We start from the raw sequence: 27,003 nt of genomic DNA on the forward strand, positions 1-27,003 counted from the left end.
CCATAAATGGCCGACCGTGTTTGTCGACGAGGTAAAAGGAAAACCACGCAATTTCGAGTGATACTTGTGTGGATCATTATGTTCTACTTTTAAAATATCTTTCTAATCATATGCATTTCATAACAAACGGTTAAAAACGATTTTCAAAGACCAACTCGACCGATCCAAGGCAACTTGTTCCTTTAATTTAAATTATTTTTACATTTTTGGGGCAGATAAAAGTACAATGATGCTCATTGGTAAACACAAAGATACAAGAGCAACTAAAATACAGAGGAAGGAAGGAAAGAAGAGTAGCTGGCTTTAAATGAAAATACGAACCCAGGCTCGATTTCAAAGAGGTGTTCAAACACAAAATGTAACTAATTTAGCACAATTTTGAATATTACTTGTAGATTACCAGCCAAAATACCATGACAATGTATACCATTCATGACTGGTTTCCTGCTTTAGTTTTGCTTAGCACAAAATCGCTTTATAATAACATTGTCTGCTAAAACAAAGTTAAAATGGGTTGGTCTCCTTCAAAAAAGAGTGAATAAAAGCTGCTGATGTATACGGGAAACATGACTGATGAAAGTAAGAGAATAGCATAGTTAGTGAAACCCATCTTTAGAACAAATATTTCCTGTTTTTATTGCAATAGTACAGTAAAACAAATTAGCTTGCCGGAACCAAAGGCTCCATTTCAGTTTCATCAAGAACCAAGATTCATGTTCAACATGACATTTTCATGGGTGACTAGCCTTGCTCAAGGCAGTCAAATTATTCACTCCGAAAAAAGACCGCCGTTGTATAAAACCCACCCGTATTCACTGTGCGTAACATCGCACGACAAGGTGCCCCCGTACACTATCCGCATGCGGAGGCCGTCAGGCCGACAGCCTTGTAGGGTCTGTGTTGAAGCCACTGACCTCATTACTATAATAAGCGAAGAGTTCCCACGGTCAGCTCATTACCATAATGCCCGCGAAAGACGAGACATGTCTACATCATCACACACCACCACCACGGACGCTCAGCGAGCATGATAGGCGTGCGTGATTGGACGTCAAAATGAATAATTCATTTGCCTCACATCCTGTGTTGTCTGATAGGTCTGACGAACGATATACATATTCATGAGCTGCATACTAGCATATCCGAGAGCCCCCCCAATTTTTTCCACTAGTGGAATTTTGTCAATACAACACATTAAACCCGGAAGATACAGACCCGACAAGGCTGTCGGCCTGACGGCCTCCGCATGCGGTTAGTGGTACGAGTGCGATGACTTGTGTGAACAGTATTCGTACGATCTGACAGTGTGTATACGGGTGGGCCATGCGGTGTGATCGCACGCACCACGAACAGGGTATACGGGTGGGTTTACAGCGGCGTCTTTTCAGAGCGAATAATGCGACTGCCTTGAGCAAGGCTAATGGGTGACAGGCATGACAGACACAAAATTAAAAAAAATCTGAAACTAGTATCTGGCTTTTAGAAGATAAGTTGAAATGATGGCATTTTCTCCTTTTGGTAACTCCTGGGTTAAAGATTTCAAGGAGCAGGCCTGGGGTGGATTTCACAAAGGTAGTCCTAACTTAGGAATAGTCCTAGGCAATGCTAAGAGATAGGACCAGTCTTAAGTTAGGATGAGTTACTGGTCCTAACTTAGGACCAGTCCTATCTCTTAGCATTGCCTAGGACTAGTCCTAAGTTAGGACTACCTTTGTGAAATCCACCCCTGGTACTTCATGAACGCAAAAAATAAATGAATGAATGAAAAGGTACAATGAGAAATCCCCTGACATCACAGGGATGGATGCCCACTTGAAGGTGAGGGCTACATGTACATTTAACTGATTTGAGCTATTGACCCAAATCAACTGCCACCAAGGGCACGTAGCTACACAATCCTGAGACTGAAACAGGGTTACCCCCTTTACAGTCTTTAAGGGTATCAACTACTACATGTAGGAGGCGGGCTGGTAGAGCAGAATGCAATACCCTCTCAACTTTCTCAAAGCAATGATGGTTTGCCTTTCTCAAGGACACATTAGTGTCATGACCGGGGTTCCAACCCACACTCTGCTGCTGACAAGAACATCAGAGCTTTGAGTCGGTGAACTAGACCACTCAACCTTGACATGCCACATGCCCCTTGTAGAAATATAGATTGCCATTATGATGGTGGCCTTAATTAAGTAAAAATGCTGAACAAAACTGAAGTATGGGGCCTGACTAAGCTTTGAGAAGAACGTATTGAAGGCTAAAAAAAGTAGATCAAAGATTTTGATCTGAAGCAAATCACAGCAATTTTTTTCAGAAGTCAAACTAATACAAGTGTGAAATTGTGCAGAGTATTTTAGAATTCTAGACAATTTAAAGAGAGGGAAGGTATCTGTGATATTTCTCTTGAACTGGAACAGATTACAAGATAGTGATAAACAATATATCAATACAGAGGGTAATGCTAGCAGAGTATCTCACATTCCTGGCCTTTGGAACAAAGGCAATGAAGGTGTCAGAAGATGTGGACACATGCATAGTAAAAAAAAAAAGACTAAACTTACAGAAACTCTTTTTTCCCTAGACAAGAACCCATTACATGCATAAAGCATTATTGCTTCCTTATTTGAGTTGAATTGAAACCCGAGTCGAGTTCCTATCAGAAGTGACAATACGTGATGTCTCGCTTGCTATTCATTCAATTTCCATTAAGGGCACTGGACACGATTGGTAATTACTAAAAAGAATTATTAGCACAAAAACTCACTTGGTAACGAGCAGAGAGCTGAAACATTGCTAGTATAAAACATTGTGAGAAACGGCTCCCTATGAAGTAACATAGTTTTTGAGAAAGAAGTAATTTCTCACTCGAATAATAAAAGACTTCAGCTGAAGGCTTTTATGATGCATCTGAAACCACACACATTAATTTGTGCATTAAGGGTGTTTTTTGTTCATTATTTTCTGAAACTTCAATGACAAATTGAGCCCAAATTTTGTCATGTTGGTTATTTTATGCCTATGTTGGGATACACCTTAGACTGGGTTACAAGTATGTGCTCGTCTACCCAATAGCCAACACATCACTGCCAGAAATAGCGCCCTCTTGAAGATTAACCCCCATTATTGGCCTACGATTACGAGTTAGAGCATGTGATAGCAAATCTGCGGGGGAAATCTGGGTTGCTGATACAGAGAAATAACCACAGTCTCAGACCTTATGCATTGACGTCATGATCCAGCCGCTATCTTAGAGGTAAAACGGTGACGAAACAATCACAGTGCACAGATTTGTACACATGGCGCACAGGATTGGCCAATGAACAACCGCCTTTTGACCTCTGGGTGGGGGCGCCCTACTGAAATGACGTCATGTGCATAAGGTCAGTACAGGTCTTTGACAATTACCAAACATGTCCAGTGCCTTTAAAACACAAATTGTTTGAATAACTTAATTGGAAAGAGAAACAGAAAGTAACCCTTATCAACAATTTCCTTTCCACTCTAATTTCACATATGTCAACAGACGGATCATGTGGATTTTTTTCTTCAAGGAAATGAGGCACTAGAAATAAATCCGGCTACATATTTTGTGGGAATTTGACCCTCTCAGCTAGTTACCTTTGATGACTTCAGGACCCATTATGGAGAAACAAGGTGGGAAAAACAAGAACAAAGTTATCTGATTACATTTTTGTTTGTTTAGTAGAACAAATTCCCTATAGAGAGTGGTTAAAAAAAGAAAGAGTTATAGCCAAGCTTTTCGATTACTTTTTGATTTGATGAAAAGTGGTGTCGGTTGAGAATTTGTGGTGAAACAATCCAAGAAGCAAGTTATTTTGTTTTCAGAACATGGTAGTTTACAGATATCATGTAAAAAATTGATTTGTCAATGCACACCAACAATAGCATCTTCTTTTGTAATCTGTTTAACAATAAATAGGAGCTAAAAAAAGAGTATTTTAACTCACGAAGTTCCTTATTTTAAGTTCAATTGGTGTCACCCTTCTCTAAACAGGGCCCAAGTTCTTAAAGCTTAAAGCTTGTAAGCATTCAAACTTACTAAGCACAAAAAGAGATTGTTGAGCAGAAACTGGTTAACAGCCAAAAAGCCATAAAATTACATTGTTGTGACTGGTGCACCACCCATTTTTGGCTTAGCATAGCAATTTGCTAAGCAATATTTTCTGCGTAAAAGCTTTATATAATTTGTGAGTTTGGTGATTTTAAAGTGATACACATTACTTTTTGGTTATGTACAGGAGAGGAGTTTTAAAAACACACAATTTCCGTGTTCATATTGGCAAGATGAGAAACCCTTAAGCTATGAACCAGGGCAATTTGTATGAAAATATTTTATGACAGAGGGGTGTTGAAATGGTTCTGATGGTAATTTCAGATATAAAATATAGATTTTTCAGTAATTACTTCATCAATGTGAAAGTTCAGGTCAATAACTTGTGTTCAGGTAGATATAGTTGATAAGAGCATGAAACAAGAGCACAAGTAGAGAGGAGTAGACTTCGGAATTCAGGAGACTATTTAGTTCTGAAAAAACTGTCAAAAGCCCAATTTCCTCCTAGATTTTTCAGTAATTACTTCATGGATATGAAAGTTCAGGTCAATTGCTTTTGGTCAGGTTAGCCTTAGAGACGATAGAGTTGATCAGAACATTAAAAAAGAGCACAAGTAGAGTTAAGTAGATAATGGTATTTGGGAGACCTCTCAGTTCTGAAAAGAACTGTCCTGTATCTGGGCGGAGGGTTAAGAAGTTGGCCAGGACTTCTACATGAACTTCCGCTACAAGCACAGTAAAGAAGAAGTTTTAATACCACCGGAGTGTTGTTAAAGACATACAAGTTTTATGTTCATATCAGAAAGATAAACCCAAGCAATGTGTGAAAATATTTTATAACAAAGCATTGTTGAAATGTTTCCGAAGGAAATTCAAGAGATATGAAATATAGATGAGGAATTTATGAATAAAAGCAAGCAAAATTCTCGATAAGGCAGACCTGTTTTGGTAGCCTGGTCAACAGACCATGTGGTGGTAGGTGTCTCTGGCTCATCATCCACTGCAATAAGTCACAATAAATTACACACACTGTTATTAAGGGTTCCAGGCTATGTAAATATGTATCTGTATAACTTCTGCGCATACATGTAGGTATGTAAACACAAATGCACCATTCTAAATATTTTTGTTTTCTGTTTTTTGTTTTTTTCTGTCATAAGAAACTTAGTCCGACCTTCTCTAAATTTTTGAAGCACGTTACAGAGTTTTGAGTTTAACAAAGAAAAAAATGAGTAGAGGGGTACTTAAACTTTGGCGTGATCCCTGGCTACATGGATGAAACTATAAATTATGATTTAGAAAATCATACTTTGAAGCCCTGCTTTACATGTATTTGTATGTTGGTATGAGTTAAAATATAACCTTGTAATTCAGAACTTTAACTCAAGCATATGATTCAGGAACAAGGAACAGAAGAATAAAACTAAGGATGAAAATAATGATTTAAAGACACTGGACACTACTAGTAATTGTCAAAGACCAGTCTTCTCACTTGGTGTATCTCAACAATATGCTTAAAATAACAAACTTGTGAAAATTTGAGCTCAATCGGGCATTGAAGTTGCAAGATAGTAATGAAAGAAAAAACACCCTTGTCACACGAAGTTGTGTGCTTTCAGATACTTGAGTTAGAGACCTCAAATTTTAAAACTGAGGTCTCAAAATAAAAATTTCTCAATAACTATGTCACTTCAGAGGGAGCCGTTTCTCACAATGTTTTATACTGTCAACCTCTCCCCATTACTCGTCACCAAGTAAGGTTTTATGCTAATAATTATTTTGAGTAATTACTAATAGTGTCCACTGCCTATAAACAAATAAGTCAGAACTGTGAGTTTTAAAAAATGTATTTACATGACTGTTTCGATTAGAATAATGTTTATATATTTATATGAAGCACGGAGAAATACACTCAACATATCCTCTGCTTACTTAACCTTGGCAACCAAAAGGGGGAAATGTAATTATTTTCCCAGGTTTCTCCACCACAACCATTTAATTAGTATTAAATCAATCTGACCTAGAAATCCACTGCTTTAATCACGGTTGATGCCTGCCAACTTTGGTTTCTATTAAAGTTAGACTAGGAAAACTATGAATAAATAGTAAATTTGCGGGTACAGCCATGAGTAAATCTCTTTAGTGGGAGTGTTAGCTCTGAAAAGAGCTGCTGTGATCTCGGCGTTTTGAAAAGTATACTCTGCTCGTCAAAAATACCTTTCATCTGTTCATACATTTTAGATCATTTTGATTTCCTGTCTACTTTTGCCTGAGGGATTAGTATAACCATGGAGGAAAAATGTATAACCTTTCACAAAAAAGGCTAATCCTTATCCCTGTTCCAATCCCTATGCCAACACTAATCTTAATCCCCAGTTATCACACTAAGCAGTGCCCTTTTTTATTCTGTCCAGATCATGTGGTGTTAAAAGATGTAAATCTGAAGTGGTCCAAAGATAAACCCCTCCCGCTCAATGATCTAACTTTTCCGATTTAACTCATGATCATTTTTGTGGAAATCTTGCAATATAAATCTCTAATTATTAACTTGATTTGGTTTTTAATTTTAGAACCGTTCAGATACACAGAGTTGAACTTGATCGGGAACTTGAACCATGAGTTAAACCGACTTTTAATGTATCTGAACAACCTTACTGACTGAAAAAATTAACAGCAAACCAGAGATGTCCATGCTGTGACTGACCAGACTGACCGATGATTACAACTATCCCTTTAACAGGGTTCTGCCCAGAATTTAATTAGTGGTGGAGAAATGATTCCCTGGAAACCATTAGGAGATGGACCAGTTACATGGTAATTATAATTGACTCAAATCAAAGAAGTATTCAAAATTAATGGCTTCGGATACCATTTTTTACTGGTAAATACCCAATTTTACATTTCATAAAAAAACTTTGAAAGGAAACTGCAAGTGTGATTTAAATATTTGGAAAACATTATCACTTTACACTGACAGCACCGGACTAAATTGCATATACCAGGGGCATTTGAGGCTATAGGGAGAGGATCTAATATAATGTGTCTCCATATTATGACAAGTGTCTAGAGAAAATGATTCAGAAGCTTGTAAGAAAAGGATGATTTTAAAATGATTTGGGCAGATGGGTTAAGTCATTTTGAAGGCAGACCTGTTTTATTAATGGAGGAAGTCTCAGATGGGCACATCTGTGGATGTTTTAATTTCTTTTCTTATCTCTTTTGCTACATTATCAAAGGAATCTGCAAAAGGAATACATAGTGACAAAAATAAAACAATGGGCTGTGAATTAGGGTGATTTATTGGCTATTAAAAGCAAATAAATAATGAATAATGGCCGACTGTCCTCTGGTGTAGGACAGTTTGTTAAAGGACTGATATTAAAGTGTGCTGCTGGCGTAAAGAACATCTGCTCGCCAAAATGAAATCTACAACTTTGCAAAAAGCTTGCAAGTAACCATGGGTCATAGCCATACTGTCGTCTAAGCTTTGATTTGAAACTAGGGAAGTACTTGTACACGTACATCTTCAAGGCATTATTACTTTTTTGTGGCAAGGAATTTATTTGTCATATTTTACGCAAGATTCTTAGAATCCATTTTAATCATTCCACTTTATGTTCTTTTGATAGAGACTTAACTTATAAAGCCGTTTGAAGGGGAAAATGCAGCCTCGCTACCATGGGCAGCGCGCCGTATTAATACCTCTTGTCACTAACCCCTGGGAGGGATGTACTGAGAAACAATGCTGATTGGCTCAGGAAATTGGTTATGCATTAGATGTCAAGTGCGTGCGCGCGTAGTTGTATGTTGATCACGCCCGCGTTTTTTATGACACAAACACGTTTTTTAAAAACAAAAACACTCTTTTAGACTAAAGACATGCGTGCGCGCGTAGAAAAAATTTAATAATGAATATGTACGCTCATTAATAGCTCATTTAAATGTGCTAGCATATAGCACATTTAAATTGGCCAATTCCAGGGGTTATGATCGAGCAAGGCATGCTGGGAAAAAATGGCGCGCTGAGATCGATCACCCCCGGGAACGAGGTTGGGGAAAATGTGCTGAGCTAATTTTTATGCTAAGCAGGGAACCAGTCTAAAACAATATTTTGGCTGGTACCTAACCTGTTTCTGCTGAGGAAGATCTTTCTATGCCAGGCAATATTTGTTTGTTAACTGCTTAACATGACATTGATTCTATATTACAAGGTACAATTATCAAAGTATGCTTTTGCATGGAGCACATTTTTGTTGTTGGGTAAGACGCATAATGCAATATACGCTTAATTATGAAGCTCATAGGACAATATACACAGAATACACCAGGCTAACTCGCAAATGGCTTACTGATGGAGCATCTACATAATTCTAGTGTCTAATGTCTAGTGTCATACATTGTAAAACTCTACGCAAATAACAAACAGTGTTATACAGTGCCTTAAATAAAAGCAAAAGAAAAAGAAAGAAAAGGAATAAAAACAAAAAACTAGTGTGCTGAAAAGCTGACAGGACAAGACGCGCACCTGGCTTAGGTAGGGATATATAACCTGATGTCCGATTGAATTTCTCTCTCAGTGGTTCATCATCTGCAGAAAATTTATTAAAGTTTTGCAAACGCCAAAAAAACAGAGAAGTATTTAAGAAAAAGATCAAGTGATAGCGTTAGAATATTAGATCCTTTTAAATAAAACAGAGAAAACAAACTATATGAAAAAAATTAACTCAGTGAATACTGAAATAGAAAAGCAGTCTATTCATCAGAGAAACATTTGTTTTTGTTTGTTTTTGTATACATCTACATTTATATAGGATCCTAAAAAAACCACTCCAACAGTTCCAAAAAACATTGATATACAGGATCCTTTTAAAGGATTTGGGTACTTTTTCAAAATGTCCATAGATTTACATTAAACTCACAGGGTTTGAAGATACTGATAGTGGAAAGCTTCCCTTCAAATATTACTAACTGAGGTGCTGTAGTTTTTGAGAAATGAGTAAAACAATGTAATGAAAATACGTTGGTAAATGCTTAAAATAATTCTGGTCTCATGAGACAAAATTTTTTTTCATGACGTTGTTTTACTCATTACCCCAAAACTACAGCACCTCAGCATGAATATTTTCAGGGAAGCTTTCTACTATTATTATCTTCAAACTGTGTAAGTTTAGTGTAGGTCTGTGGACATCGTGTTTTTTGTCCTACAAAAAGTACATACACCCTTTAAAGTGACCTAGTTTCTGGTGGTGTTACTGCCGTGGGAATCTTACCGTCTAAAAATAGACAGGAGGAACAAACAGTGTAATGTTTGGCAGATGAATCTCACTGACCTAATTCAACTTTTCTTTACAAACCCCTCCAGAATAAAAAGGCTTCAGCACTCTTGCTTTCGTTTTACAATTGAGGAAGTTGGCATGAGTAATGTATACTTAGGTGTGTACAAACATCGCCAAACTGATAGTAACAAGGAAATTTACACTCAAGTCCCTGTCATGCAACACGGAAATGCCGTAAAATGAAACCAGCTCTAGCCAAGGAAAAATAAATACGATACGGCCGTTTTGAAACTCATAGTTCCAGGACATGCCAAGAGGCCGACCACTAAAAACTTTTCCCACACTTCGTATTGATGACATAATTTTTTGTTTTAAAGAGGGGCTCCAAGGTCAAATTCAGTTTTGTGCTGCACTCATTTTTTAAAGGATAAAGTGGATAAAAAAAGTTTATAAAGTTATGTTAAAATGGTGTCATTTGATTGTTTATTCATTTAGAATTTCTTTTATGGGGGGGGGGGGGGGCTGGGTCAGTCTCCCTGATAAGAGAGTCAATACAAAATCAGCATAAATAATAACAAAATATTGTGTTCAGTAGGTTACATCGTTTCAAATACATTTATATTGACAGTCAATGTACGTGCAAATCACAGAGGTTCTGGTGGGCTTAGAGGTTTCTTTTCCTGCCTTTCATTTTGTTTGAACCCCGGTTCGAATCCTGCCTCAAACAGGAGAGTTACCTGTGGAGTGGGCTTTCACCAGTCTCCCAGATCGCCTGGGTTTCCCTATTTGGAGTTTGTCTCCCCTCTCTTAAACTGTAAATATTATCCTTCGTACAACACCAAAATTCAAAGGGTTTTAAAGGACCACTACATTCAAGACCACAGCAAAAAGGGCAACTCAGTGCCTAAACAGCCCCTACAAAACGCTATTCAAATTCACACAGTTGGAGCTTTGAAGCCCTGTTACATGCAAGTCCTCACTCATGCTAAATGATCTGATGCTCATTGTCCACAAAGAACTAACGGCAAGGCTCCCCACTATATTTCTGAACTACTTCAAGTTTACACTCCATCAAGGAATCTTTGATCAAGTTCCATGCTTCTCCTCATTGAACCCAAGTCTCGACACTCATGGGGTGACAGGTCTTTTTCTTCAGCTGGGCCACGCATCTGGAACTCTCTACCACTTAATCTTAGATCTTGTCTTCGTACCACAAAATTAAAATCTCTTCTCAAAACTTATCTCATGTCACAGGCTTTCAAGGACTAATTTTGCTGTGTTTGATTTTCTTGTTTTGTTTTGGGGGTTTTACTGCGCCTTGAACATGTTGAACACCCAGCAGGGTGGTTATGTGTTCTTTACAAGTCCTTATTATTATTACTATTATTACGCCATAAATGTATGTTAGAGCTCTCGTTTTTGTATCCGTTTTTGCTTTGTTGCCTGATGGAGGTGGTTAACAGAGCAACCTCCCACAAATAAAGTCAAAGTGTTGTCATTTTTACACATGACGTCAATGGTGTTTAAACTGTTGAAGTTGGGGGACAAATCAATAATTACATAAAAGTCAGAAGGGTTACAAGTATCAAAATTATATTTAAATGAAAACAAACAAACAAACATTATAACCAAGTTTATAAGTTATAAACAAGTTTATAAGTTTACAAGTAAGTTTATAAACAAGTTTGCTATTTAAATATAGCATTCCCATTCAACAAATCTCCCTCAAGTACATGTTGAAGAACATTTCAAATCAACTGAAAATAACTGAACATAACTTGAACTCAAAACAAATACCAACAACATTTTTAGAAATGAATTTCAGTTTTGAAAGAAACTTACCACTGCTTTGCAGTCCTTCGTTTACTTGCCCAGAGTTGTTTCTGAAAAAAAACCAAGAAAAATTACTTCAATACAAAGACACTGGACACTATTGGTAATTGTCAAAGACCAGTTTTCTCACTCGGTGTATCTCAACATATGCATAAAATAACAAACTTTTGAAAATTTGAGCTCAATCGGTCATTGAAGTTGCCAGATAATAATAAAGAAAAAACACCCTTGTCACAAAGACCAGTTTTCTCACTCGGTGTATCTCAACATATGCATACAATAACAAACTTGTGAAAATTTGAGATCAATCGGTAATCGAAGTTGCCAGATAATAATGAAAGAAAAAACCACCTCGTCACACGAAGTTGTGTGCTTTCAGATGCTTGATTTCGAGACCTCAAATTCAAAATACGAGGTCTCGAAATCAAATTCGTGGAAAATTACTTCATTCTCAAAAACTACTTTACTTTAGGGGGAGCCGTTTCTCACAATGTTTTATACTATCAACCTCGTAACTAAGTAAGGTTTTATGGTAATATCTATTTTGAGTTATTACCAGTAGTGTCCATTGCCTTTAAACAAATACTTCTCTGAAGTTAAGATAAAATTCAAAAATAGGAATTGATTATTTGATTGTTAATTACCCATTAAAAACAAATATTGTACTTACATTGCAAGCTCTATGCTGCTCGTATCTGCAATACAAAATACAAGAAGATTACAAATAAAATTTCCATCAATCATTTATCAAAAAAAGGTCATTATAGTGAAAATTTAAATTTTAAATTCAAATTTTTTTTAGTCCACAAATTCAATTGATTGAACAATCGAATGTCCAAGAACTAGAAAATAATCCCTAAAAATATAAAGACAAAAACAAACTAAAGTTGTTAAAGTTGGGGAGGTAGTGCTTTCTGCTCTACCAGCCATGTAGAATACTGGTCTTCGACAATTGTCAACTAGTGTCCATAAGTGCCTTTAAACTAATGTTTGTATGAAAGAGATTGGCTGTTGCTTACTTGGTGCTTATATCACTGTGTGGAAACTTACCCAGTTCTCTTGACAGGAAGATCATCAACAGTAAGAAAGAACCCCCCCCCCCCCAACACAAAACAAAAGGGAAAAAAGGAGTGCATTGGTACATCCATGCCCTTGTGCACCATCCTCTAGTAACCTTGTAAAAAATTGCCAAACTTTGTACATTTTACAAACCTGGCCAAAATTAAGCAATGGACCCCAGCTAAAATGTGTCGTGTGAATAGGACTTTTGTAGAAGTAAGTTTCATGTACCTGAATATGGAGGCTTGTGGGTTGGCGGGGACGTCCTCAACAAATACACAACCAAGACACCAATGATAGCTATGAGGAAAAGGCCTCCAACTACACCTCCAGCTATGATCCCTATGTTGCCTCTCGGAGGTTCTGAAGGAGCTTTCACTGCAAGAGGAAAAAAAGATTGCAGTTCATTTCATTAAAGGAACACGTTGCCTTGGATTGGTCGAGTTGGTCTTTGAAAAGCATTTGTTGTAAAAGTAGAATACAATGATCGACACAAACATGCCTCGAAATTGCACGGTTTTCCGACTAACACGGTCGCCCATTTATGGGAGTTAATAAATGGCCGACCGTGTTAGTTTGCAAAGTAAAAGGAAAACCACGCAATTTCGAGGCAAATTTGTGTGGATCATTGTATTCTACTTTTAAAACATCTTTCCAACCAAATGCATTTTATATCAAATGGTTACAAACGCTTTTTATAGAACAACTCGTCCAATCCCAGGCAACGTGTTCCTTTAAGATCATGCACAGTCGTGCTCTCGGTATCTCTGAGAGCTTATCTCCATCAAGCAAATCAGTCCAGCTCTGGGATCTTCGTGTTCTTTAATGTTGGTAGAACCGAGAGCAAGTACTGTGTATGGTCAGCGTGCCTTTGTCAAAGCTGCACCTGCCATCTGGAACAAGCTTCCTACATGTACATCGCTACATCAAACTTCATCTCTGGACATAATTCAAGAAGAAACTGAAATCTCATTTGCTTTGCTAGATACATTATCTAATTTTCTTCAGCTGTTTTCCTTTTGTGTGTAGGCGCCTTGATTGGGTTTTCCTGATAAGTGCGCTATATAAATCTATATTCTTCTTCTTATTATTATTTCATTTCAATTTACTAGCATCACATTACCAAATTGGATGTGATTTACAATCACAAAAAAACAATAAATAGTGAGAACACATGGCTCATCAGGCCAGTGTTTATATTCGGTTTCATTTGCATTACATGTAAAAGACTTAGAATATTACTATTCCCCCTAGGCATGCCAGTCCAATCGCAGGTTACTTCCCATTTCTCGCTGTCACCAAATTGTCACACCTGGCAAATGGCACCCTCATTTGCCAAAACCTGTTGATCTTGTTCATTGTCAAAAATAAGAATGTTCTGTTTTTTTGCAGCCTGTAATCTCAAAAATCGGGACAATTTCTGTTAAATCTTGCAGGTACAAGTCTACATGTACATGTAGTATGTATACATGTTTATCATTGGTATTTTTAAATCTCTGGATGTTTGACAGGCAAGCACACTGATACAATTAAATTATAGTAGGCTTTGTCAATAAAGTGCCATTTGTATCCATTGTCAGGGTAATTAGTGTAAGCTTGGTTGCTATGGTATAGGACAACAACAAACAACCCTTTTCTGATTACTCCTCAGAAGCAATGGGAACACTACAGAGTGCACTATTGCTGATCCCTTTACAATGCCCTTCACATCCCCTATGAAGCCCTCCATCTTCAATTCTGATGTAAATGCTAATTGGCAATCATTGTCAGGGTAATCAGGGTAATTAGTATAAGCTTGGTTGGTTACTATGGTATCTGACGACAACAAACAACCCTTTTTTTACTTACCTGCGTCAGGAGTAATGGGATCACTACAGAGTTTGCTATCGTCGCTCCCTTCACAATACTTTGCTTGCACTTCAATCACATCCCCTATAGCCCTCCGTCTTCGTTTCCCCGTTTGCGGACACCGTTCTGCTAGAACCACTTCATCGTCAGCTTCGATACAATCTCCACACTCTGTCCATTTTGATGAGCCACCTTCAATAACATACTTTACCTCAAGCTGAATGCATCCCCCGCTGTCTTTCAGTTCAGAAATTTTGACTTTGCCCTCGTCCTTGTTAAACTCAATTTTGATCCCTGGTTTAATACAAAATTTAGGTATGATAAGAACCACATCAGGCCAAGACTAGGGCAACATTATGCCAATACCAGGGCAACAGATGCCAAGACTCAGAGGCCGAGGTCAGGACAACAGAGGCCGAGGTCAGGGCAACAGAGGCCGAGGTCAGGGCAACAGAGGCCGAGATCAGGGCAACAGAGGCCGAGGTCAGGGCAACAGAGGCCGAGGTCAGGGCAACAGAGGCCGAGATCAGGGCAACAGAGGGCAAGACCAGGGCAACAGAGGCTGAGATCAGGGCAACAGAGGCCGAGATCAGGGCAACAGAGGCCGAGGTCAGGGCAACAGAGGCCGAGATCAGGGCACAGAGGGCAAGACCAGGGCAACAGAGGCTGAGATCAGGGCAACAGAGGCCGAGATCAGGGCAACAGAGGCCGAGATCAGGGCAACAGAGGGCAAGACCAGGGCAACAGAGGCTGAGATCAGGGCAACAGAGGCCGAGATCAGGGCAACAGAGGCCGAGATCAGGGCAACAGAGGGCAAGACCAGGGCAACAGAGGCTGAGATCAGGGCAACAGAGGCCGAGATCAGGGCAACAGAGGGCAAGACCAGGGCAACAGAGGCCGAGGTCAGGGCAACAGAGGCCGAGATCAGGGCAACAGAGGCCGAGATCAGGGCAACAGAGGGCAAGACCAGGGCAACAGAGGCTGAGATCAGGGCAACAGAGGCCGAGATCAGGGCAACAGAGGCCGAGGTCAGGGCAACAGAGGCCGAGGTCAGGGCAACAGAGGCCGAGATCAGGGCAACAGAGGGCAAGACCAGGGCAACAGAGGCTGAGATCAGGGCAACAGAGGCCGAGGTCAGGGCAACAGAGGCCGAGGTCAGGGCAACAGAGGGCAAGACCAGGGCAACAGAGGCTGAGATCAGGGCAACAGAGGCCGAGATCAGGGCAACAGAGGCCGAGGTCAGGGCAACAGAGGCCGAGGTCAGGGCAACAGAGGCCGAGGTCAGGGCAACGGAGGCCAAGACCAGGGCAGAGGTCATGGCCTCTGTGACTTCCATTTAAATCCAAGCCTGCGTATAGGTCAATGGAAATGGACAGTAATCTGGAATTTCTTTTTCTTTTCTGGTGTATGAGGCGCCGATTTTAAGTTGAATCCCTAAAATCAAGCTTAAAAATACATGTAATGTACACACTTTCTGCGTGTGTCTAAATAAAATATCATATTAAGTTTTTCCCTTCTGTGTTTTGCCCTGTACACTAATCGGTGTTAGCACCATATAATCACTTTCTGTGAAAAAAAAAATCACCTACATGTACATGTAGACATATTACATTCAACATCTTCTTTATTACTGGGGTGCTGCTAATATAAAGGATTCAAACTGCCTCTAGCCACCGGGAAATCTCGGTTGGTCTAGTTGATATGACACTGCTCTAGAATTGCAAAGGAGTAGCGTTCGAATCCAACCCGAGTAATATGCCTGCGATTTTGTTTTCACAGAACTCGGAAAGTAATGAATATATTATGCTCACATATCTGTAAATGCATCGCTGTAATGTGTGAACCAAAATGAGTGTTCTTTCCCCTGATGCAAATTTAACATCTATTAAATTATATGATCATGTCAATAGATTATTTTGAACTACGCCTTCTGCTAGGGTCCAAACATCAGGTGATATACTATTTTGTCCATTGATACCATAGGTCATTTTTGTTAGCAAGCAGTTTGCAACAGCTTATTCTATTTTCTCTAAACTATTTTGATTAAGAGCTAAGTATTCAGAAATTATTGATTAATTACCTTTTTCTTTAACCGATTCAGCTGCATGTAGAAGAGCCATTCATGTTTTTCAAAAGAAAGAAGGAAAGAAAACATTAATTTGTAAAAAAAAAAAAAATTGCAATTATCACACAAAGGACACAAAAAAATAAAATAAAAAATCATTTACAACTGATTTGAAAGTGTGGCTTCCACACAAGTCAAAAGTCCCTTGTGGGCCAGTGCTAATTTTGAGCTGAGTATGTGGTGGGACACATAAGACACTGTAAGACACATGAACTAGGTTGAACAAAAATAGTAATAGAGTGGCTTCTATTACTCCTCACTCTCAGTGACACTCAAGGCACTTTTAATGTCAATATTTTCCTGCAAGGTACACAAGTGCATGGGACTATGTTTGAATTATGGGACCTACTCCTTTTACATAGCACCGTTCGGCACAATATGCTGCAAGTTGTTTGGGGCCATTGGTACAACATTAATTGTAAGTGTCTGAATCATCTTTAAAAATGGAAGGATTCTTTCTTTCTTTTACTGTTTGTGTAATTTTTCCCTTTCTCGTGGTCCAATGAACATTAATTAAGAGCCCAGCATGTGGTGAGACACATGAGACACAAAATGCATGAACGAGGTTGGCCAAAGGTCTACAAGAAGGAACTAAATGCATTTATTTCACTCAAAGTATGACCTCTCGATAGACAAAGGTCACAGTAGAGGGCGCTGTTCATTGCAACCACAAAATGTGTCTTGTCAGTTGTGAATGTTCTTTTATGAGGTTTAGAATTACCATATAATGGAATGTGTACGTGTATGTACATGTACATGTAGTTCTACAAAAAATCGGTTGAAGCTTTCAATGTTTTTCTATATTTCAAACAGCAGTTTCGAAGACTGATAATTAGATAAAAAGTTTTGTCAATAGTTTGCACAAAAAAACAATTGGCAACTAACTTTTGTGATGCCAAAAGTCTGTTTGTGGCATGGCTTTATGACAATGACTGGCTTAATGTGTTTTTATTGGCCTTCAAGAAAGACTTTGCTCGATTCGAAACCTCAGGCCACTAACTATTTTTGGACTTATGTCATAGATCCTTTGATTGGTCAGCGTTTGCAACAGCTACTCCGATTTACTTGATTATTATTAACATTACACAAGCCTGACAGGCAGAAATTGAACATTTTCTGTAAGCACCATTTTTATAATTTATGTACAAGAGTTGTAAATACATACACACGGCATTTCCTTATTCGTTGTGTCATTACCGTAACTCATCTATTCACCACCTGTCAGATAGGTGTTTACAATTGTACTAATAGTAATGACTTAAGACTTAAGTTTGAAATTTGGGACTGTCCCTATTGGTCCTTTTGATTGGTGAGAGTTTGGAACTCTATGTTCTCCATTATTATTACAATAACACAAGCATGGCAAGCAGAAACTGTACATTTGTGTCACACAGTTTTTATAAAATATGTACAGCAGTCTCGACGACATTTTGTTTCCCTATACTTTGTGTCATGACGGTAACTCATGTATTCACAACCTGTCAGGTAGTATGAATAGGTGTTTACAAGTACTTGGACTTCAGATTTGGTTTTTAACTTGGGACAGTCCCGGAATTTAAACCTGAACAGTACAGACTGCACAACAGCCCCCCCCCCCACCAAGACACAAACTCGCCATGCATTGTACAACTCGCAATTATTCATCGCAATAAAAATACGCCAGATTCGGTCTGCTTGTGTCTATCAATAGGTTACAAATTAAAGATAACATTGTATCGATAATATTGTAAATAAATACTTTTTAGCGTCAACTTTGTAAAGTAAAGTTCGTCAACAAAATTCCTCACCCTATTTTCTCATTCAAAGAGTATGAACTGTTCGACTGGGCTGTGGTCAGAGACCATTGTATTCTCTATCATTGCAAATAACTACTGTTAAATGTTACAGTATAAAGGTCCATCCAAGTTTGTCCTGGTAAAGTTTTCTTGCTCAAAGTATATTTAAAAACTGTATGACAAGGGTGGGGTTAGAGATTGCTAAAAGTAGTTTTGAAAACATAATTAGTGATAGTTCTAAGGTAGAAAAAAGTCTTGCTTGCATTTGTGCACTTTTTTGGTACCACTTTGGCGTCGATGATTTTAAAAACATGAGCAAAAATTGTTTTTAGGTTCTAAAAATATAATTCCACAAAAAACAAGTAGAGAATAAACATGATAAACAGCTCCAGATTGCACAGTAATTAGAGCTTACAAAACAAAGATAAACACCAAGTAGAAACGAACCAAAGACAATGTTTCAATTCAGCCTGCTATGGCCAAACATCCACAAACTTGGGTCCCAAAATGCCCAAAAGTTTTGAAAATCCCGGAGAGAACCCTGAAAACTATGCAATAGCAATTATATTCATACAACCTTGACTATACAGCCATATTTGTTATTAAAAAGTAATTACTACAGACCACATCTTTAAATAAACAGTCGTGCCTTTGTGGAATTTTTTACAAAAGCCCCATAAAGTACAAGTTCACGTTTCATACATGACTGATTGTGATAAACAGCACCAATTGAATTGTTTGAGTTTCATTGCTTACAAAAAAATGCTCCCACAAAGTTTTCTGACACATCTGAACACAATGCAAAAAAACCAACCACCCATGATGCCAGGGATATGGAATGATTTCATGTAATTGGTGTTTTTTTTTATTTGTGTTGGCCCGGGCGAATTGAATTTATGTTTCCTGTTTCCGCCTTTGAGACAAGTTGTTTTCTGTTTCGAGTTTTTTGTTTTTTATAACTTATATTTAGAACTATGACAGTTTTTATTCTTATAGGACCTTGAAATTTGAGACTGTTCCCCTTTTGGGTTATGGCCTTTATATTGTGAAATGGGCCAGAATTCTTAGAACACTGCTTACCACAGATTTCTGAGCTTACAGCGCTCTATAACATTTATAAAGCGCACGATTAGAATATCTCTGTATGGAAATAGGCGCAGAACAGCAGTTCTTGAACATGTTCATAATTGCTTGTACAAGTACTAGTATAATGTAATTCAAGCTTATACCCCCATCACACCGAACTCGCTGTCACTACGTTCTGAAAATGCAGTCTTGTTGCAAGGTGATAGTAATGTGCGCAGTGAGGGGGGAGCGAGCGAGGGTGCGCGATAGTGTGAATAACAAAGTCTTGCACCAAGACTACATTTTCAAATTCGAAGTTAGAACGAGATTGGTGTTTTGGACATAACTTTTATTGGGGACAAAAAAAGTGCTCATCCTAACTTATAGGACTAGCCTTCATTTCTTAAGATCTCCTAAGTTAGGACTAGTCCTATCTCTTCATGAAATTACCCCCAGGTTCCCACATCACTAATGACTGTGAAGGGGGTAACCCTGTTTCAGCCCCAGGCGTAGGTTACAATTTGCCCCTGATGGTGACAGTTCATTTAGGTTAAAAAATGACAGCCAAAGTCAGTTAAAGGCAGTGGACACTATTGGTAATTACTCAAAATAATTATTAGCATAAAACCTTACTTGGTAACGAGTAATGGGGAGCTGTTGATAGTATAAGACATTGTGAGAAACGGTTCCCTCTGAAATCACATAGTTTTTGAGAATGAAGTAATTTTCCACAAATTTGATATCAAGACCTCAGAGTTAGGTTTTGAGGTCTTGAAATCAAGCATCTGAAAGCACACAAGATTGTCTGACACGTGTGTTATTCCTTTCATTATTATCTCGCAACTTCGACAACCAATTGAGTTCAATATTTAACAGCTTTGTTATTCTATGCATTATGTTGAAATACACCATGTGAGAAGAGTGGTCTTTAAAAATTACAGAAGGTGTCCAGTGTCTTTAAGTGCAGTCTTCACCTAAAGTGTCTGTCTGGTCATAATGTATAAAACAAACTGCAAAAGCCTTAACTGATTTTTAAAACCAAATTCAAAGCATAAAAATGTAAAATTCTGATTATTTAAGATAAAAATAAATGAGAGGGTGGGGGAAAAACAAAATTAAATTCTTGTTAGGGGGAGGTCATGATCCAGGAAATATGGTAATAAATAAAAAAAAATTCAGGTACTTCGTTTATTTACCCACGCTAGACAACAAAAGATAAGCCACGGTCGAGAAGAAAGAAGTTTTATTTCCTTGTTACAGAGAGACCATAAATTGCACCACAAATTTATTTCTCATTTTTTAGCCCACTGCACTTTGGAACATTTTTTAATTTGAGGTGTAAGGGATCGTTTCTGGCACTTCCTTGTGCGTGCACAGAATCGTGCATCGCCATCTATCAATTGGGTGGTTGATCCCTGAAATACATGTACTAAAGCCATTTAAACATGGGAGTACACACAAAATTGAGTCAACATTCTTGTTGCTAAAATATCCCTCATATCTTTTTTGGTTTTCACAATCTTGACTTTGGAGGAACCCGCAAGACTACAGGGTCTGATCCGATTTCACAAAGAGTTTTGACTAATAATAATAAAAATAGTTGTGGTGCACATGTCCGTCACCCAGTGATGCTCCTGGCGCTGTAAAATACAGTATTTCCTTCCATATGTGGGACTAAGTTTGAATTATGAGACCTAATATTGATAGCACCATGTAATGCTTTACAAGGTGCTGTAGTGCAATTTGCTGCCGATCGGACCAGGAACACCGGGGCGAACCCCTTCTCTTTTCGATAAGTACACAGGGTTCTTTTAACATGCGTTACATAACACATGGGACCAACGGCTTAACACCCCATCCAAAAGACGAAGCAATGGTTAAAGTGTTTTGCTTAAGGACACAATTGTTTCACGGCTGGGGATTCGAACCCACACTCTGCTGATCAGAAACACCAGAGTTTGAATTCGGTGCTCTTAACCGCTTGGCCACAACACTTCCACGACTAGTCCTATCTGGAGTTGATCCTCCTAACTTAAGACTAGCCTTCTCCTAGGACTAGTCCTAACCTAACTCTTTGTGAAATCGTCCCCATGTACAGTAGCTCAACATTTTTACTGAACCATGGGCAGATTTCACAAAGATTGACCTTTGTACAATACTAATCTTAACTCCAACAGCTTTGAAATTAAGCTAGACTAGTCACTTGCACTTGCTCACCAACAAGGGTATTTTTTTTTCCATAATTGTCTTGCAACTTCAATGACCAAACTGAGCACAAAGTTTCATAGGTTTGTTATTTTATGCATATGTTGGGATACGCCAAGTGAGTATACATGTATACTGGTCTTTGACAATTACCAGAAGTGTAACCACCTATCAAGAAGAATCTTATAAGTGCTTTGTGAAATTATTTGAGGTTTCCAAATCAAGCATCTGAAAGCACACAACTTTGTGTAACAAGGGTATTTTTTCTTTCATTATTATCTTGCAACTTCGATGACCAATTGAGCTCAAATTTTCACAGGTTTGTTATTTTATGCATATGTTGAGATACATACACCAAGTGAGAAGACTTGTCTTTGACAATTACCACTTTTGTCCAGTGTCTTTAAGGCCTACTAAACAGGTGTACATTGTAAGGCATTTCTTGACAGACTAGTTTATAATTGCCTATTATAACTATTTATAATATTTATCTAACTATAAAAGCAGGGTTTCCCCCAGGGTTTTTCAAAGTTGTGGAAAAATCTAGAGTCAGCATGCTGATAGACTTGTAATGGACAAAGTCTTCAAAATGCTTTATATTTGATGCTTGATTTTAACATGTAGAAATTTCCATGATTTTAATAACTCTCTTCTGCAATCTGGGAATTTTTAAATTTAGTTTAATTGATGATTTTATTTTCGAATATAATCTTTTAGCTAAAAAACAACGACAGGAACTCATTAACCATAGTAAAGCATTTTGAGAATTATTCCTCTTAAAAGTATTGTGGTCTCAGCCACCAGAACCTGAGTCCAAAGCTCTAAACCATTCGACCACAAAATCCAACATGTAGAGAGGAAGATGATGTCACGGCATGACATATTAATACCTACATGTACATGTAATTAAGGTCAGTTAAGCAACCATGCACTCAAGGTCTTTGCTTCACTTCCTTCCTGTTTCAGTGTACTCCCTTAAAGTTTTAAAGGCATCGGATACTTAAAGCCATTGGACTCTTTCGGTACAGCAAAAAACAAAAAAGTTCACAGATTTACAAATAATTTACAGGGTTTACAGAAGGTAATGGTGAAAGACTTCTCTTGAAATATTAGTCCATGAAATGCTTTACTTTTTGAGAAAACGGTAAAACAATATAAATTCTCGTTAACGAGAATTACGGATTTGTTATAAACACATGTCATGACACGGCGAAACGCGCGAAAACAGGAGTGGGTTTTCCCGTTATTTTCTCCCGAAAACAGGAGTGGGTTTTCCCGTTATTTTCTCCCGACTCCGATGTCCGATTGAGCCTAAATTTCCACAGGATTGTTATTTTATATATAAGTTGTGATACACGAAGTGTGGGACTTGGACAATACTGTTTACCGAAAGTGTATACTGGCTTTAAGGTAATTGTCAAAGACCAGTGTTATCACTTGGTGTACATCCCAACATACAAACTAAAAAATCTGAAAATTTGGACTCGATAGGCCTACTTTAGATCATCAAAGTTGCATGAAAGAAAAAACACCCTTGTTGCACAAATTTGTGTTAATGCCTAATAAAAGGCTTTAGGCTTCCTGAAGTCTTTAAGTATGCGAGTGAGAAATATTACATCCTTTCTCAAAAAATATGTTACTTCAGAGGGAGCTGTTTCTCAAAATATTTTATAGTATCAACAGCTCTCCATTGCCCGTTACCAAGAAAATTTTTATGCTGTTCAATTAGTTTGAGTAATTAGTTTCCAGTGCATTTAATGAGTTTTTGTCATCCAACAATGTACAGGAAATTGATGTGCAAATACAACAGCCTAGCGCTGACAGGTTAATTCATTTGAGCCTCAAATTGAAGAGAAAAGGGTCTTGAATTTCTGATAAACAACTCTGAATGTTTGTTCCTCTGTCATGTCTGATGGTAAATATTTATACAAAATTAATTCAACTGTTCTGCCGGGATCGCTTGTCTACATGGGTCAGATTTCATAAAAAGCCAAGATTTATCTATGAATCTTAAATGCTTGCAAAGATTGATATGGTATTGACAACTCATCTTTAGATTAATCTTAGCTGTTTGCATGGTTTGTGAAATTGATCCTAAATAAACTAATATAAGGACTTTGCAATGTGTTTGTTCAATTTAAAAAATAATGAATACAGATGTTTCGGGAACGATTAAATTCATTGCAAATAATTTGGTGTAGAGTTACATAGAAGAGAGGACACTTAAGAAATTGGGTCGCAAGCTACATGTAGAACAACTAACTAGAATGAGTCTGAAAACATCAATGAATGATATGATGTTGGACCACATGGAATTTACATGTACATGTACAATGAATTTGAAAAATGTACAATGAATTTGAAAAATGAATTTGCAAGTAGGATCTGAAACTTTGCATGGTAGACATGGTATTGGTAGACATGTTTGCGGTAACACCATTGTAATGATAGTCTCTAAATGAGTTTGGGCGGTTCTGAAAAGAACCGTTGCTGTCAACTCTGAATTTAATAATATTGAACATGTACAAATGTAGTATGATGTTTCATGTGAGACTACCTATGCGTGCAGGTACATTGTACATAAGCAGGACATGTGCAGTGCAACAGTGTGTACGTAGACAATGTGTACTAAGTTGGTACAAGAACTTTGGTCTGCAAGTTTGCACTTCTTGACGAAAGACTAGGGGACTTATTATTCCAAGAATGGATTGCGTAATCTCCTTGCAAAAAAAGGAGATTCCATTACCTGCTTTCATTTTCCCTTAAGTACAGGATGTGAGCATTTTGATGTCTATCATTACTGAATTAATCAAGGGGAAATTCCTTTTCTTTATTTTCCTTTCGTTTTAGGCCTACATTCTGAATTGTATTTTCCTGATTTCTTTTTGCGGCATCATGCAGCTTGTAACAAAAGCTGCCAAGACATGGAGCAATTTATGCAACTTTTAAAATTATCCTTTTTATAATGCACTTTATACACCCGAAGGGCGTCTGAAAACGCTTCCGACATTAGTACCCCTGGTCACTGGACCGTTTAATTCATTCCTTAAACCATCTCAGCTCACTGGAAAGTATACAGCCTGTGCTGCCAAACATGTAGCACACTAAGCTAATCAATCACAAGAACCATCTCTGCCCTCACAGGTACCCATTTACCCCTAGGTGGAGAGAAGCTTATGGTTAAGTGTCTTGCTCAAGGACACAAGTGTCCGACCAGGATTCGAACCCACACTCTGTTGATCAGAAACACAAAAGTTTGTGGTCGGTGCTCTTTACAGCTTGGTCAAGACGCTTCCACTCACTTTAGTTTTGAATGATAGCACGTGATACTCTTCTTCAGCGAAACCTCAACAAAACCCATTACTTGTAATCCTTGTATGGTAAGCTAATTACAGACGCCCAATCCAATCATGCAACAACGTAACCTCTCTATTATTTGGAATTTGACAGACTGCAAGTGGGTCCCCTTTCCCCAACCCCGAAAAATAATTAAACAATTCTTCAAGAAGAGTTCTTTTAAAAAATTTCAAAATTCTCCTCATCAGGCATTTCCAGAACAAAGCCATTGCTCACAAAAAGGTTAACTCAAGCGATGTACAATAAAGTCAGTTAGTTTAAATGAACAAAATGATCACTTTAAAGACACAGGACACGTTTGGTAATTTGTCAAAAACCAGTTTTCTCATTAATAGGGGTATTTCAACATACATTGTGTGTACGTGTATGCATAAAGTAACAAACCTGTGGAAATATTTGCTCAATTGGTCATCAAAGTCGCGAAAAAATAATGAAAGAAACAAAAAACCGTTGTTGCACAATTGTGTGGGATTTCAGATGCCTGATAAAGGCTTCAAGCGGTTTGGTCTTTTTCAAATTCAAATAATTAGTGAGAAATTACAATTCAACAGCTCTCCTTTGCTCATTTCTCAAGTAATGTTTTATGCTAAAAATGTACAATTTAAGTAATTACCCAAAGTGTCCAGTGCCTTAAATGAAAATTAAATTTTTTTAGTGAAAAAAAGAAGAAGTATACTTACGCCTTGTGTATTCCACAATGCTGCCAGGATTGGTGTTTTTCCCCACATCATTCTGAGCATAGACCTTGATCTCGTACTCCGTGAATGACTCGAGACCAGTCACGTTGTATGTAGTCACCTCTCCATCAATCCTATCGCTGAATGTCTCTGAGGAGTCTGCTGCCGTCTTCTTATGGCTGATATGAAACCACTGAGTCTCACCACCATCATAACCAGCTGACCATCGCACTGCTATTGAGCTTGAAGTACGATCAGTCATTACGACACCAGTCGGCCTGTTTGGTCTTCCTGTAAAATTCATGTCATTGTATTGAGATTTGATTACTTTATAAGAAAGCATGACGGCACCTTCAAGATGTCCAGTCTTATTGCAGGGGATACGTTAAAGGAACATTACAGAACTGGTTTTTACTAATAAACCATGTTAACCGGTTGCTGGTGGAAGCACTTTAAAGTCCACCATTTACATAAAGTGACAAACCTGTAGAAGTTTGACATCAACCATCTGGGTCACGAGAAAATAGTGAAAACCGATTACACATTTTGCATAACATCGATTCAAAAAAAGTAAACAAAGCGCTCACATTTCAGACAGAAATATTTCAAGGGTTGTTTTCTATTATAATCATCATTAGCAAGCGATTGCCTCTGTGCCCCCTGGTCATTTCCTTGGTGCCCTTGAAATGCTCCAGTAGAAATTGACAATTTCCTCATAGGGTGCCCTTTTTAACAAGGAGAAAATACCTTTGTGCCATTGCCCTTTTAAAAATTGTTAACAAAATAAGAATTGGAGGCCATTACCAAAGTTTGACCCCATCTTTAAAAACTCAAATTTGTATAATGATCTTACTTGTTCCATTAAGAAGTACCCTCAGCATGTCCACCTGTCCGATCCCATTAGAGCTGTTGCATGTATAAAGTCCATAGTCAACCTCCGAGTTCACTCTCTTGATGGTCAAGCTACTGGTCACGCTGAATCCATAGATGTCATCCCCGCCACTAGTGGTATCTTCTACTGTGTACTTATCCGGATTTCTGGTGCTAGTAATGACAGTGTTGTTTGGATCAAACCACATCATGACAGGCGCTGGATTGCCGACTGCTTTACATGATAGGTTAGCATCTTGTTCATTCTTTGCACCCATCTCATTGTCCTCCTTGTTGGTGATATTAACTTCATCTGTAAATGGAAATCATTGACTCAACACATCAGTATTTTGAAAAAAATTCCATGCCCACCCAAGGTACTAGTTTGTAAAAACTTTTTGGACATTTGTTTTTAACTAGGATTTGATGACTGTACATTAATATCAAAATGTGATAAGATCAAAATTCACCCATGCCCAGGCCTGTATGTCAGAACGGGCAGAGCACTAAGGCATTTTCTCCTTGGTAAAATGAAGTACACCCTATGAGAAAATCGTAAATTTCTACCGGAGCATTTTAATGGCACCAAGGCAATGACCAGGGGGCAATCATTGCCTCCAGGAATTATCAGGCCTGCATGCCATGCTGGAACCTCGGAGAGCTTGAACTTGTCTCCCATTGAGCCGAATACAATGATAACCAGTCTACCCATTCTTGTATGCCACATATGTGTACAACAAAAGTAGGGCAAAGCCCTGAGGTCAACATGTAATCCCAATAACCACATGAAAAGGGATACTACAAGGCATGGTTCCCAATACCTGGTCTCCCTCTTTGTACAGTCGAA

General features: G+C 38.2%; 1 protein-coding gene across 24 annotated transcripts in view; it reads right to left on the bottom strand.

Moving 5' to 3' along the window:
* LOC139951711 (nephrin-like) overlaps positions 1–27,003 on the bottom strand; it is a 91,809-nt gene that overhangs the window by 22,781 nt on the left and 42,025 nt on the right. For 10 of the 24 annotated variants that reach the window (XM_071950750.1, XM_071950749.1, XM_071950746.1 and 7 more), the window contains exons 8-16: positions 26,140–26,469; positions 25,290–25,577; positions 16,163–16,183; positions 14,083–14,376; positions 12,466–12,612; positions 11,846–11,870; positions 11,185–11,225; positions 8,592–8,654; positions 5,007–5,066 (exon numbers count right to left, since the gene is read on the bottom strand). In XM_071950750.1, the coding sequence (XP_071806851.1) occupies positions 5,007–5,066; positions 8,592–8,654; positions 11,185–11,225; positions 11,846–11,870; positions 12,466–12,612; positions 14,083–14,376; positions 16,163–16,183; positions 25,290–25,577; positions 26,140–26,469 (1,269 nt within the window). Of the gene's footprint in view, positions 1–5,006; positions 5,067–7,215; positions 7,307–8,591; positions 8,655–11,184; positions 11,226–11,845; positions 11,871–12,465; positions 12,613–14,082; positions 14,377–16,162; positions 16,184–25,289; positions 25,578–26,139; positions 26,470–27,003 lie in introns of all 24 variants that reach the window. The other 14 variants (XM_071950757.1, XM_071950753.1, XM_071950748.1 and 11 more) reach the window with 4 other exon arrangements.

This window comes from Asterias amurensis, chromosome 19 (genome assembly GCF_032118995.1).
Source record: "Asterias amurensis chromosome 19, ASM3211899v1".
Lineage (NCBI taxonomy): Eukaryota > Metazoa > Echinodermata > Asteroidea > Forcipulatida > Asteriidae > Asterias > Asterias amurensis.